General features: G+C 44.8%; 1 protein-coding gene across 1 annotated transcript in view; it reads left to right on the top strand.

The window, feature by feature from the left end:
- The window catches only part of COG6 (component of oligomeric golgi complex 6), a 129,014-nt gene extending 119,237 nt beyond the window's left edge, over positions 1 to 9,777 (top strand). Inside the window, exon 19 of the mRNA XM_077298167.1 lies at positions 9,562 to 9,777. Coding sequence (XP_077154282.1) covers positions 9,562 to 9,709 — 148 coding nt within the window. The 3' untranslated portion in view covers positions 9,710 to 9,777. The remainder of the gene's footprint in view (positions 1 to 9,561) is intronic.
- The last annotated feature ends 9,162 nt before the right edge of the window (positions 9,778 to 18,939 follow it).

The following is an 18,939-nucleotide window of genomic DNA, read 5'->3' as shown; positions in this document are numbered from 1 at the left end:
ATTTTCTTTCGTCTTCTTGCCCCTTAAAGACGCGGTGAGTAAAACATCGAGCCCACTCTGCGGCTGCAGCCTTTGGATCTCGCGTACTCGGCAGCGTTACATGCTGCTTAATGGAATGAATGGCTCGGCGTGGCTTAATGGGCATCGCCAGTTGATCTGCTGGGAAATAAAGACATATACGGTTTAAAAGCATTGTTCAAAGGATAATCGCTCGTGTATAACAGCGGAGCTGGAGGGAAGAGTGCTCCGCATTAGAGCTGGGTAATTTCACTCCTCCTCACCGTATAGAACTCGCAGACTTGTATGGAAGCTGCTTCTTCACGTCTGAATAAAGTACATTTCTCTCCTGAGTTTTGAGCTGCTGGAAGGAACTGCTGTGATGACAACATAAATATATTAAATGGATTTTAGAATATAATGTCACTTGGTTTTTGCATTTAGTCATATTTTTTCTCCTATAATTTTGTACAAAAAAAATACTTATAGCCCCACAAATAGTTTCAAAAGCGACTTCTGTGATTCTTTGCTGTTGCGCTCATGGTAGATCGGCGTAGTTTGGGCACTACATATAAATGACTGAATAATTTATATATACAGGATGGTTTTTGGCTGATTCTTCAATTGTGACTTTTTATGAAGTCGCTAATTTCCCTGGAAATGTTCTCCAGTCTCCCCCCAGAGTGATATTTTGTACACCAGATATGTTGGCTCACACTGTGTAGAATTTTAGCTAGCATGTGACTTTTTTTGCACTAAGGCTAGGTTCACATTGCGTTAATGTGTGCACGCTAACGGACAGCGTTGCACGGCGAAAATGTCGCAATTAACGCCGTGCAACAGGTCCGTTAGCGCACCCATTGACAGCAATGTGAAGTTTCCCTGTAGCGCATCGCTAGCGCGTGCCTTTTTCGGCTCGCACTAGCGATGTGCCGTTCTTTTGTAGCGAGCCTCGGACGCGGCGCGGCGCGCCCGAGGTCCGTTCCCCGCTCACGCAGATCGGGCATCTGCGAGAGCGGGGACGTTAACGCGACCCCTAACGCGGCCCCTAAATAAACATTGCGTTAGCGCAATCCGCTAGCGCTAGCACTAAACGGATTGCCCTAACGCAATGTGAACCTAGCCTAAAAAGCTAAGAAGTTGCAAAACCTGTAAAGACAAAAATAATGAACATTTTTTTATGTTTTGCAAATTTGAAGAACCACGTGCTGTGCGATCCTTAGGATGAAGCATGAGAAAGCCCCTTTTTCCCTACTTCAATCTATGTCTCCATCATACAGGCTGCTGTCACAAAAACCGTGTGCTCTAATTTTGGCTTACTGAATTTTGGAGGTCATCAGGACTGACTTGATTGGTGTCCTGTGACCGGATTGAAGGTGCAAGTTCCCTTTAATCATGCTGTGTTCATGGGCTTTGGCAATCAATCAAAGCCATCTCTGATCTTGGCTCTAGCCCATTCTTAGGATATGTTCTGGGAGCTGTCTCCCCTACTGCACAATAGACTGAAGACATGCACTGCCTGCCATCAAAAGATAGTTGGCATCGGTGAAAGGGTTAAGCCCACACAAGGGGCCCCTTTACAGATGACAAACATATAGTTATGCCCTGGTAGCCCTGCAATTAATCGTTGTAATCCATAGTTTGACCTCATTATATGTCTCAGACTTACCGACTAGTAAATTCAATTGTACAAGTAGTGTTAAAAGTTGACAATGGCACAGACCTTTTGTTTTTCTGCTTTCCTCATGCTCTTGGACAAGTCTGTGAGGACATACTGTGCCTCCTATTTCAGTGTGGGATATTTATTGCAGATTCTCATCCCATCAGATGACCTATTACTGTGCTGTTATCCTCCTTAGGTGTCCAGGGGCCCCAGAATGGCCCACCAGTGACTCCGGGATTACCATTGTTGCCTTGCAGCTCTGCCATCCAAGCTTTGAATCTGATCAAAAGCAACATCTGCGTGGGGTTTATATACACTCACTGGCCACTTTATTAGGTACACCTGTCCAACTTCTTGTTAACACTTAATTTCTAATCAGCCAATCACATGGCGGCAACTCAGTGCATTTAGGCATGTAGACATGGTCAAGACAATCTCCTGCAGTTCAAACCGAGCATCAGTATGGGGAAGAAAGGTGATTTGAGTGCCTTTGAATGTGGCATGGTTGTTGGTGCCAGAAGGGCTGGTCTGAGTATTTCAGAAACTGCTGATCTACTGGGATTTTCACGCACAACCATCTCTAGGGTTTACAGAGAATGGTCCGAAAAAGAAAAAAAATCCAGTGAGCGGCAGTTCTGTGGGCAGAAATGCCTTGTTGATGCCAGAGGTCAGAGGAGAATGGGCAGACTGGTTCGAGCTGATAGAAAGGCAACAGTGACTCAAATCGCCACCCGTTACAACCAAGGTAGGCCTAAGAGCATCTCTGAACGCACAGTGCGTCGAACTTTGAGGCAGATGGGCTACAGCAGCAGAAGACCACACCGGGTACCACTCCTTTCAGCTAAGAACAGGAAACTGAGGCTACAATTTGCACAAGCTCATCGAAATTGGACAGTAGAAGATTGGAAAAACGTTGCTTGGTCTGATGAGTCTCGATTTCTGCTGCGACATTCGGATGGTAGGGTCAGAATTTGGCGTAAACAACATGAAATCTTTGGGATGTGGTGGAACGGGAGATTCGCATCAGGGATGTGCAGCCGACAAATCTGCGGCAACTGTGTGATGCCATCATGTCAATATGGACCAAAATCTCTGAGGAATGCTTCCAGCACCTTGTTGAATCTATGCCACGAAGAATTGAGGCAGTTCTGAAGGCAAAAGGGGTCCAACCCGTTACTAGCATGGTGTACCTAATAAAGTGGCCAGTGAGTGTATTCTCCCTGTTGGCTTGGGTTTTCTCCAGATGCTCCATTCTCCTCCCACTCCTCCAGAATATGTTGGCGCTATATTAGTAAAGTAAAGCGCCTATGGTTGTGCATACAGGGTGGCACCACGTGCTCCAGTTTGGTAATGTATGTTGTGGATGTGACCTTTTATTTATTCACTTTTAGAACTGAACAGAATGATTTGATGAACGCTGGTCCATCGGCCACATCTGTTGACTGTGCCGCCAGACTGGAGCCTTGCGGACCTCCTATTACTTGTGACGGTGTGCCATGGTTACCTTGCGGGATGACATACTGGACGTTGTGGGGCCTACTGATCAGGATAGGTGCAGAGCAATGTCGCAGGTAGTAAGAAATTTGCAGGGCTCTGGTCAGGCAGCCACAAACTAATCACATCTGTGGATGTCCAGGATGTTGCGATTCTTTTTGCTCTTCACTTGGCAGACATGCCTGGTATCAGCTGTCAGTGAGCCCACCATCCCACTCTCCGACATCTCGGCTTCCCATATAAGCCAGCTCTAGTACCTGCAAAGTTTGGGTGCTGCGGTGTTGTGGAGGATTTACTGAGCTACGTGTCAGGCATTTAAAGGGAACTTGTCAACCCCCCCAGGCGTTTGAAACTAAAAGAGCCACCTTGTGCAGCAGTAATGCTGCATTCTGACCAGGTGGCTCTTTTAGTTATTGGTGCTGTAACTGCAGAAATAATCCGTTTTGTAACTTGTCCTAAATACCTTTCTTCAGTCCTGGAGGCAGGCCTTTTCCCCCTGCTGCAGATGCCACACAGCCGTCAGCCATGTCTTCTTGGCGCCGGGCGCCGCCTCCTCAGCGCTGTTTTGAAATGAGCCGGCGCCTGCGCTCTTTTCTCCTGCCTTGGGCAGGCTCAGTGAGCGCTGCCCGTCTTTCCTCCTATGTAGTCTAGCTGACTGCGCCTGTGCGGACGCCCTGCCTGTGAATCTCAGCCCCGCAGTGTCTTCTGATTTATTCTCACTGCAGGGCTGGGATTCACAGGCAGGGCGGCCGCACAGGCGCAGTCAGCTAGACTACATATGAGCACAGAGGACGGGCAGCACTCACTGCGCCTGCCCAAGGCAGGAGAAAAGAGAGCAGACGCCGGCTCATTTCAAAACAGCACTGAGGAGGCGGCGCCCGGCGCCAAGAGGATTTGAGTGACGGCTGTGTGGCGTCTGCAGCAGGGGGGAAAGGCCTGCCTCCAGGACTGAAGAAAGGTATTTAGGACAAATTATAAAACTGATTATTTCTGCAGTTACAGCACCCAGAACTAAAAGAGCCACCTTGTCAGAATGCAGCATTACTGCTGCACAAGGTGGCTCTTTTAGTTTCAAACGCCTGGGGGGGTGACAGGTTCCCTTTAAACCCAGAAACCAACTTCAGACATTTGTGCCAAAGCTAAAATTCTGTCTTTTTACTGCACAAAGCGCAGGTGATGTACATTATTGTTCCATAATTGAGCTGTTATGTTCTTTTATGCCTTTTTAGTTCTTGGAACTTTCCCCATAATACCGCCTAATGCCTTCTCCAACTCATTGTCTTTATTTTCAGTCTGGTGTTTTGCATTGAAACATTAGTGTCGGTGGTAGGGGTGGTTTAGCTATAAACACTTTGGGGCGTTCTTAGCTCTTTTTTTTCTATTGTTGTCTGGTGTGAAGTATTTGGAGACTTGTTGCGTCATTGTTGAGTCTTCCAGAAGAAGCTGAAAGGTTACTGTGACTTAAAGGACGTGAACTAAAATGTGATCCACAACCAGAGGATTTTTCATAATATTGTACATTGTATTTCAATAATACAGGACATTAAAAGGGGAAAATTCCACAAGTGGAATAAAAACATCAGGGGGGGGATATGTAATTACATGGACAGATTCTATGCTCTTGATGTAAAAGGTGAACCAAACAAATGATGATATAGTCATATAAATTACTTATAGAATAAATATTGAGCTAATGGCGCATTAGAATAGTAAAGAATAACAAGTTTAAGAACAATTGACCGATGCAGGTAAAGTGCATCGGTGTAGGTAGATATATCTATGTAACAAATGGTTCATTAATGTATCAGGAGAGAAAAGTAGTATAATATTGGCAAATACTTGATGGATGTATAGTAAATCCAGTAGGATAAAATACATTGTACAAATATATCAAGATGTTATTAACATTCGCAGTTAAGATCAAGATTCATATATCTACTTGTGTCTGTAACGTCAAATAATGTGACTGTGCAATAACGGATAGAGCTACAAATAGTATATAGATGTAGCCACAGTAAAGTAGGTATGGAGAAGAATTACATCACTGGAGATTTATACAGCAACAGTAATTACACAGCAGATCAAACTACGAGGGAGTCAAAGCTCAGGCGAAACGCGCGTCGGGCAGATGCAGGCGCTCACATGTGGGGTTTGTGTACTCTTGTTATCCATATGCCGTAGCACTTTACAATTCTCCTGCTATAGTTTGATCTGCTGTGCAATCACTGTTGCTGTATAGATCTCCAGTGATGTAATTGTTCTCCATACCTGCTTTATTGTGGCTGTATCTACCGTGTATATATATATATATATATATATATATATATATATATATATATATATATATATATATATATATATATATATATATATATATATATATATATATATATATATATATATATATATACTAGATGGTGGTCTGATTCTAATGCATCGGGTATTCTACAATATGTATAGTAGTATATAACGCAGCCCACATAGTATATAGCAGTGTGGGCACCATATCCCTGTTAAAAAAAAAAAAAAAAAAAGAATTTTAAATAAAAAATAGTTATATACTCACCTTCCAACGGCCCCCGGATCCAGCCCAGGCGTTTAGCGATGCTCCTCGCGACGCTCCGGTCCCAAGAATGCATTGCGGCAATAACACGTGATGATGTAGCGGTCTCGCGAGACCGCTACGTCATCATCTCGCGAGACCGCTACGTCATCTCCCGTCACTGCCGCAATGCATTCTCGGGATCGGAGCGTCGCGAGGAGCGGGAAAGGCGCCGGAAGGTGAGAATATAATTATTTTTTATTTTGTTTATTTTTAACATTAGATCTTTTTACAATTGATGCTGCATAGGCAGCATCAATAGTAAAAAGTTGGTCACACAGGGTTAATAGCAGCGTTAACGGACTGCTAAACCGCAATGGGGGCACTGACTGGAGGGGAGTAGGGAAGGGTGAATTCGCGGCAGGACTGTGCCCGTCGCTGATCGGCCGCGACCGGCTGGCCGCGACCAATCAGCGACGCGGGATTTCCGTGACAGACAAACAGACGGAAGTGACCCTTAGACGATTATATAGATAGATAGATATATCTACCTTATAGCCGCATAAGTAGATCTATGAATCTTGCTCTTTACCGCGGATGTTAATAACATCTTGATATATTTGTACAATCTATTTGTCCTACTGGATTTACTATACATCCATCAAGTATCTGCCAATATTATACTACTTTTCTCTCCTGATACATTAATGAACCATTTGTTACATAGATATATCTACCTACACCGATGCACTTTACCTGCATCGGTCAGTTGTTCTTATACTTGTTATTCTTTACTATTCTAATGCGCCTTTAGCTCTATATTTATTCTATAGGTAATTTATATCACTATATCATCATCATTTGCTTGGTTCACCTTTTACATCAACAGCTTAGAATCTGTCCATGTAAATACATATCCCACACCCCCTGATGTTTTTATTCCACTTGTGGAATTTTCCCCTTTTAATGTTATGTATTATTGAAATAAAATTTACAATATTGTGAAAACTCCTTTGGTTGTGTTTCACATTTTAGGTGGTATATTTCCACCTAAATACATTAAGATTTCCTGTAAGCATTAGACTGATCTAGATACGGCTGGAGTGATGGTCTCCGTGACACATGGAGGGCCTCGTTTACGTGTCATCGGCATGTGTCAGTAATGCACAGCTCCCCCCACTCCATTAAGGTGTATGGGATTTTAAATGCCCGTCTTCTCCAGAGTCAGACAATGACTCCACAAAGTTCAGACTTTTCGATAAAGTTGAGATTATATCACTATTGGTCCATCTGACTTTTGCTTGAAATGAGAGTCTTATTAATGCGCATCTTTACTCTTCTGTTTCTTTGTGGTTGGTACGCATTAGATATAGAGCTGAAAATATGACAAAAAAGTGAAATTTCCCTTTAAAGCAAATGTAAGTATTAGAATAGTGTTTCAATATTTGGGTGACTTTGATACCCCCCAACGATGAAAATGGCAGCACGGTGCACTTGAGAGGAGGCAGTTCATGTTTGATTCGGTTGCCTCCACCTACTTAAAGCATGATACGATTGAATAAATCATCTTCTCTAAGATGAGGGTGTACTCATTTTTGCCCTTTTGGGCCATAAATTGATGTGAACAGGGCCTAGTCAATTAAAAAAACAAGGTTTTGGGTTTAGTCACCCTGATACTTCATCACAATCTGGATATCCTTGCTGGGTCATTCTCATTGACACATTGGAGGAAGCCTAGCGCTCCAGACTAATGTATTTCTGTAGGTCAATATTACATTTCACGTATGAAACGCCCCCCACCCCATTTACCCTCATCTTTACAGTGGAAGTACAAGGGCTCAGTGCGAAAATCCAGCATTAATGTTAAACATTTATCAGAAAATGGTCTTCTGGGTTGGGTATAAATAGTCGCCTGTGAGTTGCTAATGTTCCCGCATTCTAAGTGCTGTAAAATAGGGGCAATTTGGCAGCATTATACAGATACAATGCAGCGGGGGCTTCCTAAAATGATATATAGCGGTATACAGCAGTGAAAGCACGGTCGTGTTGGATCACATTAGCTGCTCATAAAGGCATGAAGAAGTGTAGTGATGGCCTTTAATGGGCCTCTGTAATAAGGTTTCACCGAGGGTCCTGAGGCTTTAACAGGCTGTGAGCCGGACTCATTCCGTAGTATACGCCAGTCTGGGCGACGTGTGCGCTGGAGTGAGATGCACCCAAGTCTGTAATCTTTCTGCCCCTTTGTGCCGCCACCAATCTGGTCAAGGATTGGAGTACACTTGCCTTGTAATTTACGCCACTTTCTTGACATAAGTTTTCCAGCATTTAACTGGCGTAAACTGCTTGATGAATTGGCGCTTATGTTTGCAGCGCCGCCGTCAGCCGTACGTTTACCCTACGGTGACTGCTGAAGAGGAATTACACCATTAAAGGGTTATTCTGAAAATAACAAGTTCTCACCTACCCATGGACCTCCAGCAAACTCGAGAAGTGGCTTTCCAGCCTGGTCTTGAACAAGAGGTGCACATGTTCGACCTCCACTCCATTCATTGACTATGGGACTGCTGCAGAATGCCAAGTACATAGCCCCACTATTTCCTGCAGTCCCATTGACCATGAATGGAACAAAGGCTGAGCCACGTGCACCTCCGCTCCATCAAGACAGGGCTGCAGAGCCGCAGCTGGGGCGGCCCCATTTACATCCTTGTTTGATCGTTTTTAAGAAGACACAAGTTTATAAAGTTCAACCTGAAATCCTATGTTTGATCCAGAGGAAGGCAAAAGCCCCATGAGCTAGAAGAGTAGGATTATTTTTTGGTAACAGTAACACAGTCGTCCTTTGGTGGTGCCTGGTGCTACAGCCCGGGCTCATTCTCATGAATGGCATCCCTGTTGCAGAACCTCTTCCTCTCCTGGCAGTCAGCTGCGACCAAAACATTTGGCCCCGGAATCAAAATTTATGGGTCCATTTTCTGTTTTGCACTACATTCTTCAAAACGGGCGCACACGGTCCATGAATTCTGCGCAAAGTAAAAAAAAAAAATAATGTTTTTATTTTTGTGTTTAACCATTTTGTAAATTTTAGTGCAAAAAAAAAAAACAAACGTTTTTGCAAAAGTCACAAAAATTCTGCCTTCCATGAAATCATTCCTGGGTACAACTGGCGAACATGTGCTACAAAGCTTGTGAAAAGTTCCAAATGATGAATCCTCTAGAAGCCCTAAAGCGCACCCCCAGCGGCAAATATAAAGGCAAACATATATAACATAGATTTATAAAAAGAAGGGAATTACTGGAAGAATGAAAAACAGACGAGAAATACCAAAAACTAGGCTAAAAAAGTGCAAGTGCAATAATGAGTCATCCCCACACATACATATGACGTAGGTGATGTCTGAGTTACATTTATTTCTGTTTTATCTACAATATATAAATGTTTCTTATGTTATACTGTAGGTCTCCATCCTGCCATGTCCCTTGTAGCTGAAGGTTACACATTTACTATTTTATGGAATTAGTCACATCTGCCTGTTACATAACTCTCTGTAACGTGCACTTATTTAATGGCGGTCTAAACATAGCATTTTACAATTACAGCAGGGGAAAAGGTTCAAGTTGTGATTAATATCTATCTATCTATCTATCTATCTATCTATCTATCTTTCTACATACATACAGTAGTCCCGGTTGTAACCTGCAGATGGCAGTATTGTTCTTGCTGGTTTTCTGTATGAGAGAATCCATCCCTATTCTTCTCTACATAGCAATGACAGCGCGTCCTGCAGAACTACAGAGTGAATATACAACGCACATATAACTATTGGGCTCGAGATAGACATGTATATTAACTCTTTCTTTTCCTCAGGGAACAGATAATTAAACAGTCCACCGAGCTGGTGTTCAGAGCCTACATGGAACTGTACAACGCTGTCATGGATCCTGTTAACAGTTACAAGGAGCCCACCAGCATCCTCCATAGATCTCCACAACAAGTGCAGACCCTGCTTTCCTGAACGTTACCCCTTTCCTCCGTCACCTCTCATTGTATAGTGTCTGATCTTAATAAACGAACTATATGTGTGCTGGGTCTTATTCCTTTTCATCCTGTTACTATACACAGGTAACATATATACCATGTACTAATCCTTAAATGGAATCTGTCAGCAGGTTTTTGTTTCCCTAGGAGGAGTATAATGTAGAGACAGAGACTCTGATTTCAGCGATGTGTCACTTACTTGCTGTAGTTTTGATGAAATCACTGTTTTTTTCTGCTAGAGACCTACCAGTTCTCTAAATGCTGAGCTGTGTATAACCCCACCCATACCACTGGTTGGCTGCTTTCTGCCTATGCACTGTGTATACAGAAAGCTGCCAATCAGTGGTGAGGGCGGGGTTATACAGAAGTTATGAATATGGAGTAGTGATGAGCGAGTATACTCGTTACTCGAGATTTCCTGAGCACGCTCGGTTTCCTCCGAGTATTGTTTAGTGCTCGGAGATTTAGTTTTCATTGCCTCAGCTGAATGATTTACAGCTATTAGCCAGCATAAGTACATGTGGGGGTTGCCTGGTTCCTAGGGAATCCCCACATGTAATCAAGCTGGCTAATAGCTGTAAATCCTTCAGCTGAGGCAATGAAAACTAAATCTCTGAGCACTAAAAAATACTCGGAGGACACCGAGCGTGCTCAGGAAATCTCGAGTAACGAGTACACTCGCTCATCACTAATCTGGAGGACTACTTGGCAGCAGGTTTACTAGCCCTCTAGTGATAATCTCCTGCAGTGTTTTATCATTTTTTTTTTTTTCATGCACCATCCTCTGCATTCCTTATGAATGGAGGAATGGACAAAAATAGCTGGTAAGACTATGAGCACTATAGGGTCTTATCTGAGTGTGAACAGGAAAAAATGGGAAATTTTGCTCACCTCGTGCGGTTGTGAAGTCACAACCGCTGTAAGTGCTTAAAAAGGCTGCAGACCCACGATGTGGAAACAAGTGAGGCTGGAGAGGAGTGGGTTAACGTCTGAGCAGCCAGAGGATCAGTGATGAGCAGGAGATCAGAGGTGCAGGAATGCAGTTTATTCCATTACACCTACACATTTTGAAGTGACACACTTTGCCGGATGATTAATGAAGGCACTGCTGCATCAGCCATCTGCACAGGAAGCGCTGCCTGCAGATCATGGCAGTAGGTTCTGCCTTCCCAGTAGCTGCCGAGCAGGATCTCTGCTCGTCCTTATTCACACGTGAATCCTATGAATGAACACTAGCATTAGTCCGAAACGCGTAAGGTTCATGTATACTTATTCAGTTATCAACATGGTGTTTATTTCGACGTGGATTTTTCTGTTTGGTGCTAGATGGACTATTTCCCCTTCCTGTTTCCTTGCCCATTTTCATAATGTTTATTGGGCCCTTCAGCCTTTCCACCTCAAAAAATAATATTGCTGGAGAGAATGCTCCGGCCCATCAGATCTCAGACTACTGATCTGTTTCATCACCAGGACACAAGGTGTTGGCAGAGGCCACAACCACCTGTTCCTGTGTGTGGAGGACTCATGAGATTGCTGGCAGCCGAATCGTAGGACCTGGACTTTCCTCCATTACTGGTTCATCTAAGCTTTTGTATGTGGAGGGATGGGATGTATGCCGCAGACATGAAGTAAGACCTGTATTCTGGCTGCTGGTAATCAGTAACTAAATATCACATGTAGTGATGGACAATGCCTGATACAATCTGATCATGGTGACTAAGGCCGAGTGGTTTCACAATCCTTATTTCAGATCTCGACTCCTAGGATAAATCATGCAGTGAGTCATAAAATAAGATTTTATTGCACTTCCCAATACTAAAGTACATGTATGCGGTCAGAAGAAATGCACAGGCCTGCCAACAGCACAACATCGAGTATGTGCAATCCTACTGGAAGCATCACAGTCATCTGTAACAACTGGAAGCGGCACAAACGGACATGGTGACCAGCAACTCTGACATTGGTCACTGGTGAGCAGGACCATATTTGCTGCTAGGCACCTGAGGTCAAGGGCCTAGGGTGGAGGGCAGCGCTAAGATGGAGGAAAAAAAGGATATATTAAAACTAGTCTTTTTAGAAGGGGGAGCGCCTCCAATAATTTGCATTTGTGTCTTTAAGAAGTGAATAAGAATGAAACACCAAGACCTCATCAGCAGTGTTAGAACTCTGCTGCACATCAGATCAGGGAGCTGAAGTCAGAGGACATTGCCACCGAGGAGAAGAGACATTGGAGCAGGTAAGCACTCAAAGGGCTGAAGATTTAGGAGGCCTATTTCTGTAGACTAGGGGGTTAGGGGAAATCTTACTATAGACTGGGAGTTAGTGGGGCTATTACTGTAGACATGGGGTTAGTGGGCATATTACTATAGAATGTATTAGGGGGCTTACAGGGTAAAGGATAGTGTGATGGGGCTCAGAATAAAGAGTGGGAACATGGAGGGGCTCAGTATGGGGGACTCAGCATGAAGACTGGCAATGTCTGGGACAGTTGGGGGCCTAGTATATGGAGTGGGGTGGCATGGGGGCTCAGTATGGAGAGTGGTGTAGAGTGGGGGTCTCAATCTGGAGAGTAAGTCAACACTGGGAGCTCAGTATGAAGAGCTGGGCAGCGTGGACTCTCAGTATGAAAATTGGGGCACTGTGGAGGGGGTCCTTATGGAGAATGAGGAAGTATGTGGGGCTTCTGTTCAGAGAGTAGGGCAGCATGAGGGGTCGGAGCGTGGAGAAAGTGGCAGCACGTGAGACTCAGTATAGGGAAGAGGCAGCATGTGGGGGTCAGTATGGAGGGGGCTCAGTATGTAAGAGTCGTCCTGGAGGATAAAGTGTGAACAGGGCAGCATGAGGTGAGAACAGTGTAGAGCGCACATAGTTCATAACTGATGAACGTATGGGGTCAGAGTAATACAGTACACAAGGATGAATGATGTGATGGTCATAGTAAAGAGGAGAAGATGGTGTGGTGGGAAAAATTTAAAGGAAAGGGTAGTGTAGAGGCCATAAACTGTAATAGGGACAGTGAGGTGGTAATTTTTTGTGCACGGAGCACAGTGAGGAACAAGTTTTTATTCGGGCACAGCGCAGGGCTCATTTATGGCACAGCATTGGTGGTTATTTTTGTTCAGGAGACATAATGGCAATGATATTTTTAAGGACACTGGTGCGATGTGTTGCCGAAGACAAGATAAGAGTGAAGTCTGCAGAGATGAGCAGTGATTGTGACAAGTAATCATGGAGTCAGGACCTATAAGGTCCTGTGAGTCAGTGACCGGTGTTATTTGTGAGGGTTGCTATGTGTCCCCCAGGATGCGCTCTGAAGCATATTGAGGCCTCGGGAGTGCGTTGCAGTCACAACCAAAAGTACAGTACAGACCAAAAGTTTGGACACACCTCATTTAAAGATTTTTCTGTATTTTCATGACTGTGAAAATTGTACATTCACACAGAAGGCATCAAAACTATGAACACGTGGAATTATAAGTGTGAAACAACTGAAAATATGTCTTATATTCTAGGTTCTTCAAAGTAGCCACCTTTTGCTTTGATGACTGCTTTGCACACTCTTGGCATTCTCTTGATGAGCTTCAAGAGGTAGTCACCGGGAATGGTCTTCCAACAATCTTGAAGGAGTTCCCGAGAGATGCTTAGCACTTGTTGGCCCTTTTGACTTCACTCTGCGGTCCAGCTCACCCCAAACCATCTCGATTGGGTTCTGGTCTGGTGACTGTGGAGGCCAGGTCATCTGGTATAGCACCCCATCACTCTCCTTCTTGGTCAAATAGCCCTTACACAGCCTGGAGATGTGTTTGGGGTCATTGTCCTGTTGAAAAATAAATGATGGTCCAACTAAACGCAAACCGGATGGAATAGCATGCCGCCGCAAGATGCTGTGGTAGCCATGCTGGTTCAGTATGCCTTCAATTTTGAATAAATCCCCAACAGTGTCACCAGCAAAGCACCCCCACACCATCACACCTCCTCCTCCATGCTTCACAGTGGGAACCAGGTATGTAAAGTCCATTCGTTCACATTTTCTGCATCGCACAAAGACACAGTGGTTGGAACCAAAGATCTCAAATTTGGACTCATCAGACGAAAGCACAGATTTCCACTGGTCTAATGTCCATTCCTTGTGTTCTTTAGCCCAAACAAGTCTCTTCTGCTTGTTGCCTGTCCTTAGCAGTGGTTTCCTAGCAGCTATTTTACCATGAAGACCTGCTGCACAAAGTCTCTTAACAGTTGTAGAGATGTCTGCTGCTAGAACTCTGTGTGGCATTGACCTGGTCTCTAATCTGAGCTGCTGTTAACCTGCGATTTCTGAAGATGGTGTCTCGGATAAACTTATCCTTAGAAGCAGAGGTGACTCTTGGTCTTCCTTTCCTGGGGCGGTCCTCATGTGAGCCAGTTTCTTTGTAGCGCTTGATGGTTTTTGCAACTGCACTTGGGGACACTTTCAAAGTTTTCCCAATTTTTCGGACTGACTGACCTTCATTTCTTAAAGTAATGATGGCCACTCGTTTTTCTTTACTTAGCTGCTTTTTTCTTGCCACAATACAAATTCTAACAGTCTATTCAGTAGGACTATCAGCTGTGTATCCACCAGACTTCTGCTCAACACAACTGATGGTCCCAACCCCATTTATAAGGCAAGAAATCCCACTTATTAAACCTGACAGGGCACACCTGTGAAGTGAAAACCATTTCCGGTGACTACCTCTTGAAGCTCATCAAGAGAATGCCAAGAGTGTGCAAAGCAGCCATCAAAGCACACTTTTTTGTTAATTACATAATTCCACATGTGTTAATTAATAGTTTTGATGCCTTCAGTGTGAATTTACAATTTTCATAGTCATGCAAATACAGAAAAATCTTTAAATGAGAAGGTGTGTCCAAACTTTTGGTCTGTACTGTAAGTGTAGTCTTGGACAAGCTATTTGTCTAGGGCAGATTTAAGAAAACCTGCATGGGCTTTTATTTTTGAAACACCTACAGGAAGGTAGTGGGATTGGTCTGTTTCCGCCCCCGGGCCGGGTTTTCCATGTGGCCTGCGACCACAGGTTATTGTAAAGACCATTGCAGCAGAAGGTTGGGTGTGTCAGCATCAGAGTGGAGTTTGCAGCAAGCAGAGCAGTCTGCTCTGCAAAAGCTCAACCTATGTGAGAGTATCACAGAGCCCAGCAGAGCGAACTCCTGGCACCTCGCAGCGTGATACGGTGGTGCAGTCGCCCTTGGCAACCGGACTCACTTATGGACTGTCTCATTTCGCGGTAGCGATCTGGAGGATACGGTGTGTTGTACACTGTGTGAGTTTTGGACATTAAACACATTTTTCTCTGAAATTTCCTTGTGGTCACTGCCTATCACACTGAACCAACCTCGCTGAACTACAGGTCCCTAGATCTAAGATGAATTTACATTGGTCACTTGAAGCCTTCAAGCGACCACAGGTCAGTAGTCATTTAATAACCTGTTTAGACAGGACTTGACCTCAAATTCATGTGCACAGAACGATCATTAACATGATTGTTCTTTGCACATAGAAAGGCAGATTTCCGCGCATACTCAGTTGTTCTCGTGAGTATTTTGGGCATGCTCGGAGAGTATGCATGAGTCGCCACAGCTGCATGATTTGCGGCTGCTACACAGCGTGAATACATGTGGGGATTTCCTGTTTGTTAGGGAATCCCCACATGTATTCAGGCTGTCTAGCATGCAGTTGTGGAGACACAAACATAATCTCCGAGCACCCCGAAATACTCGGAAATAACGAGTACACTCGCTCATCACTAGAAGAAACCACAGAAATATACACAGTGCCAGAAACCAAGCTTACATAGACCAAAAATGTGAAAATAGGCGCCAAAGAAAAAAACGCCCAATAAGTGTGATTGCAACCATCGCTCTCTGTACACTGAGCGGTGACTAAACTTAATTTCCTCCTGGCAGTGGGGCTCTTAGTGCCGGCACCAGCCAGAGTTCCGAACACTATTAACCTGCAGATTAACCCCATATCTGCAGGTTAGTAGCACTATTTTACATGACCAGATCCCTTTCATTCTGAGCATCTTGATGGGGAACCCAGTGCTGTGCCCCCACCGGTAGCTCAAAAGACCTCTCAGAAGAGCGTAGTTCAGTAGACAGGAGAGTGCGCAGAGCAATGCAATAGAAAGTCACAGTCCTGATTCCTAAGCTGTGCACTTCTAGGGGGTCTATTGAGCAATGGAGGGGGCTAGGACTCAGACCTGTACCAATCTACTCAGAATTAATTAATCAAAACCTCTATCTGGCAAACTCATATAACGCCATGCACCAACAACAATCCGCCAGCTCTGCACTGACTCCTTCAGGAACGGCACCTTTTTACTCACAAGCTGCCCTCCTCTTTCTGACTGCTCATCACACACGAAAGCATGAAAAAATTTTTTTAAAGGGAATTTGTCATCACATCTGACCTATCTAAAGTATTAATAGGGGCATACAGGTTATAGACTGCTGGGAACAGTCCTCCCAGATGTGTTGTTGCTGATAAATCATCTTTTATCATTTTGAAAATACCGTCTTCCAGGCTTTGGGGCAGATGGTGTCTGGAGATAACTCTGCCTACAGAGATTATTTTACATGAAGGAGGAGTTACCAGTGTGATGGCCGCTCTCTGCTCTCCTGATCTCACTGCAGAGCTGTGTGGGATTATACCCGACACATCTGCAGGTTCCTCTCAGGGCTTCAAGAGGTTGTCTCCTACTTTATCATTGATGACCTGGGTCATCAAAAGTTTGATCGCTCAGGGCCGACATCCGGCACCCTCAGCTGTTCTAAGTATTGGTGGCCATCGCACAGAAGTCCTCCATTATGGAGCTGCTCCATCTTCTGTTAGTGGCAGTGACTACATACTGCACATCCGCATCCTATCCAAATCAATAGAAGGAAGATGTGCAGTACCCTGCTGCGACCTTTATACAGGGCAGCTCCGCCATTGAGCATTTCCATACAGCGGCCGCCAACAACTGATCTGCAGGGGTGTCAGGCCCCAAACGATCAGACATTAATGACCTATCATAAGGAAAAGTCATCAATGGTAAACGAGTGGACAGCCTTTTCAGCTTCAATCTCACAGGCAGACAGGGCTGCAATATTGCTGCAATACAGCAGATCTCAAGAGCTGAAAAAATGTGTTTGCAAGAAGACCAATTCCATGTCTCCTGTTCTGGGTTAGTTACTTGTCTCACAGTGGTAACTCCCCCTTCATGTAAAATAAGCTCTGGAGGCAGTGTCCGCCGCAGAGCTTATATATAAGAAAAACATGGATTTCTCTGGAATAAGACAGTGGATCACAGATATCAAGGTATCGTTTTTTTCAGCTTCTTATGACCTACATGTCCATATAGACAGCTTAGGAGGGTTGATCCTACTGAAGGATTTCCTTAAAATATCAGCTAACCTCCAGCAGGCTGTGTATAGTCGCAATTATATATTCCAGGCCCTACAGCTTAGTGGTGGCAGCTAAAAGGTTCCTTTGGCAATCCATGTGGCTCACACCACCCACTGTCAATCATCCTCAGTCTGTTACAGGACAGTGAGCAGTGAAGATGGATGTCGGTGAGTGCTCCCATCCCATCAACTGATGGAACTGACGCTGATTTATCTCATCTACCAGATGAATGACTTATGTCAGCTGCCACTAGGGGGAGCTATCAGTGTGATATGTATTTACTGGTGCACTGTACTCCCCCTAGTGTCTGGAGGAAAGCATAATTTAATCTTTAGGTTACACAGGCCACTCTGCTGCCAGTACTATTTACAGTGCTAGCGGGGATCTCATCATGGTGCAGCCAGGCTGGGAACACAGCCCAGTGACCGGAGGTAACCTCTATGATGTCACCCCGGTCACTGAGCGCTCACGGTGCTAGCGGGGATCTCACCATGGCGCAGCCCGGCTGGGAACACAGCCCAGTGACCGGAGGTTACCTCTATGACGTCACCCCCGGTCACTGAACGCTCACGGTGCTAGCGGGGATCTCACCATGGTGCAGCCCGGCTGGGAACACAGCCCAGTGACCGGAGGTTACCTCTATGACGTCACCCCGGTCACTGAGCGCTCACGTTGCTAGCGGGGATCTCACCATGGCGCAGCCCGGCTGGGAACACAGCCCAGTGACCGGAGGTTACCTCTATGACATCACCTCCAGTCAGTGACGCTGCATTCCCAGCAGCTCATTCACCAGTGGTTTTGAGCTGGAATGGTCGCATCTTGGCACCGTCCACGTTGAAAACGAATTATACCCCAGACATGGATTATTGCGTGGGACACAATGACGGACAGGTATGGTATATTGTTGTTTTTTTATTTTACTTTTATTACAGGAGATCGAGGGCTTCACAGGAATTAGACGTTGCAGTAAGTGGGAAGAGTCGGGCAAAGCGCCAGAATTGGCACATCTAATAGATGTGCCTTTTCTGGGCAGTTGCGGGCTGCTATTTTTAGGCTGGGGGTGTCAATATCCATGGCCCCTTACCAACCTGAGAATACAAGCCCTCAGCTGTGAGCGTTAGCAAGGCTGGTTGTCAAAAATGGGGGAACCCCACGCCGTTTTTTAAAATTATTTATTTAAATAATTAAAAAAAAAACAGCATTGGGACCCCTCTATTCTTGATAACCAGCCTTGCTGACAGCTGAGGTTTGCAGCCCCAGTAGTGAGTTTTGCCTGGCTGGTTATAGAAAATACAAGGGAACCCACGCCATTTTTAAAATTTATTTATTTATAGCGCAGGCAGCGGCTGATGAATACTCCCATCAGCTGCTCCTGCTGTCACTGTTATTAGCAGCAGCAGGGATAGGCTAATGGGAGTAATAGTCCCATCAGCCGCCGCCTGCTCTTTTATCACTTAAATGTAACTCTTATCATGATGATGAGATTGATGAGAGTCGTGTTCAGCACCAGGTGACGGGGAACAGCGCTTTACTGTAACATTTCTTCCCCAGCGCCGATGCATGTCACACAGATGACATCCATATGTGTTATGCGTATGCACATGTGCAGGACGTTTTGTGGCCCGTGCGGACATTAAAAACGGACATGTCAGCGTGTTTTGCCCACGGACACACGGTCTGTGGGACACATTTTGGTGCCATTTTCACTCACTTTTTGTGTGAAAATGTAAAATCTTTGGCTAAAACAAAATTTTGGTCTTAAAAATGTAGTTATTTTGTCT

This window comes from Ranitomeya variabilis, chromosome 3 (assembly GCF_051348905.1).
Source record: "Ranitomeya variabilis isolate aRanVar5 chromosome 3, aRanVar5.hap1, whole genome shotgun sequence".
In the NCBI taxonomy this organism is placed as follows: Eukaryota; Metazoa; Chordata; class Amphibia; order Anura; family Dendrobatidae; genus Ranitomeya; species Ranitomeya variabilis.
This window is presented reverse-complemented; position numbering and strand designations above follow the sequence as displayed.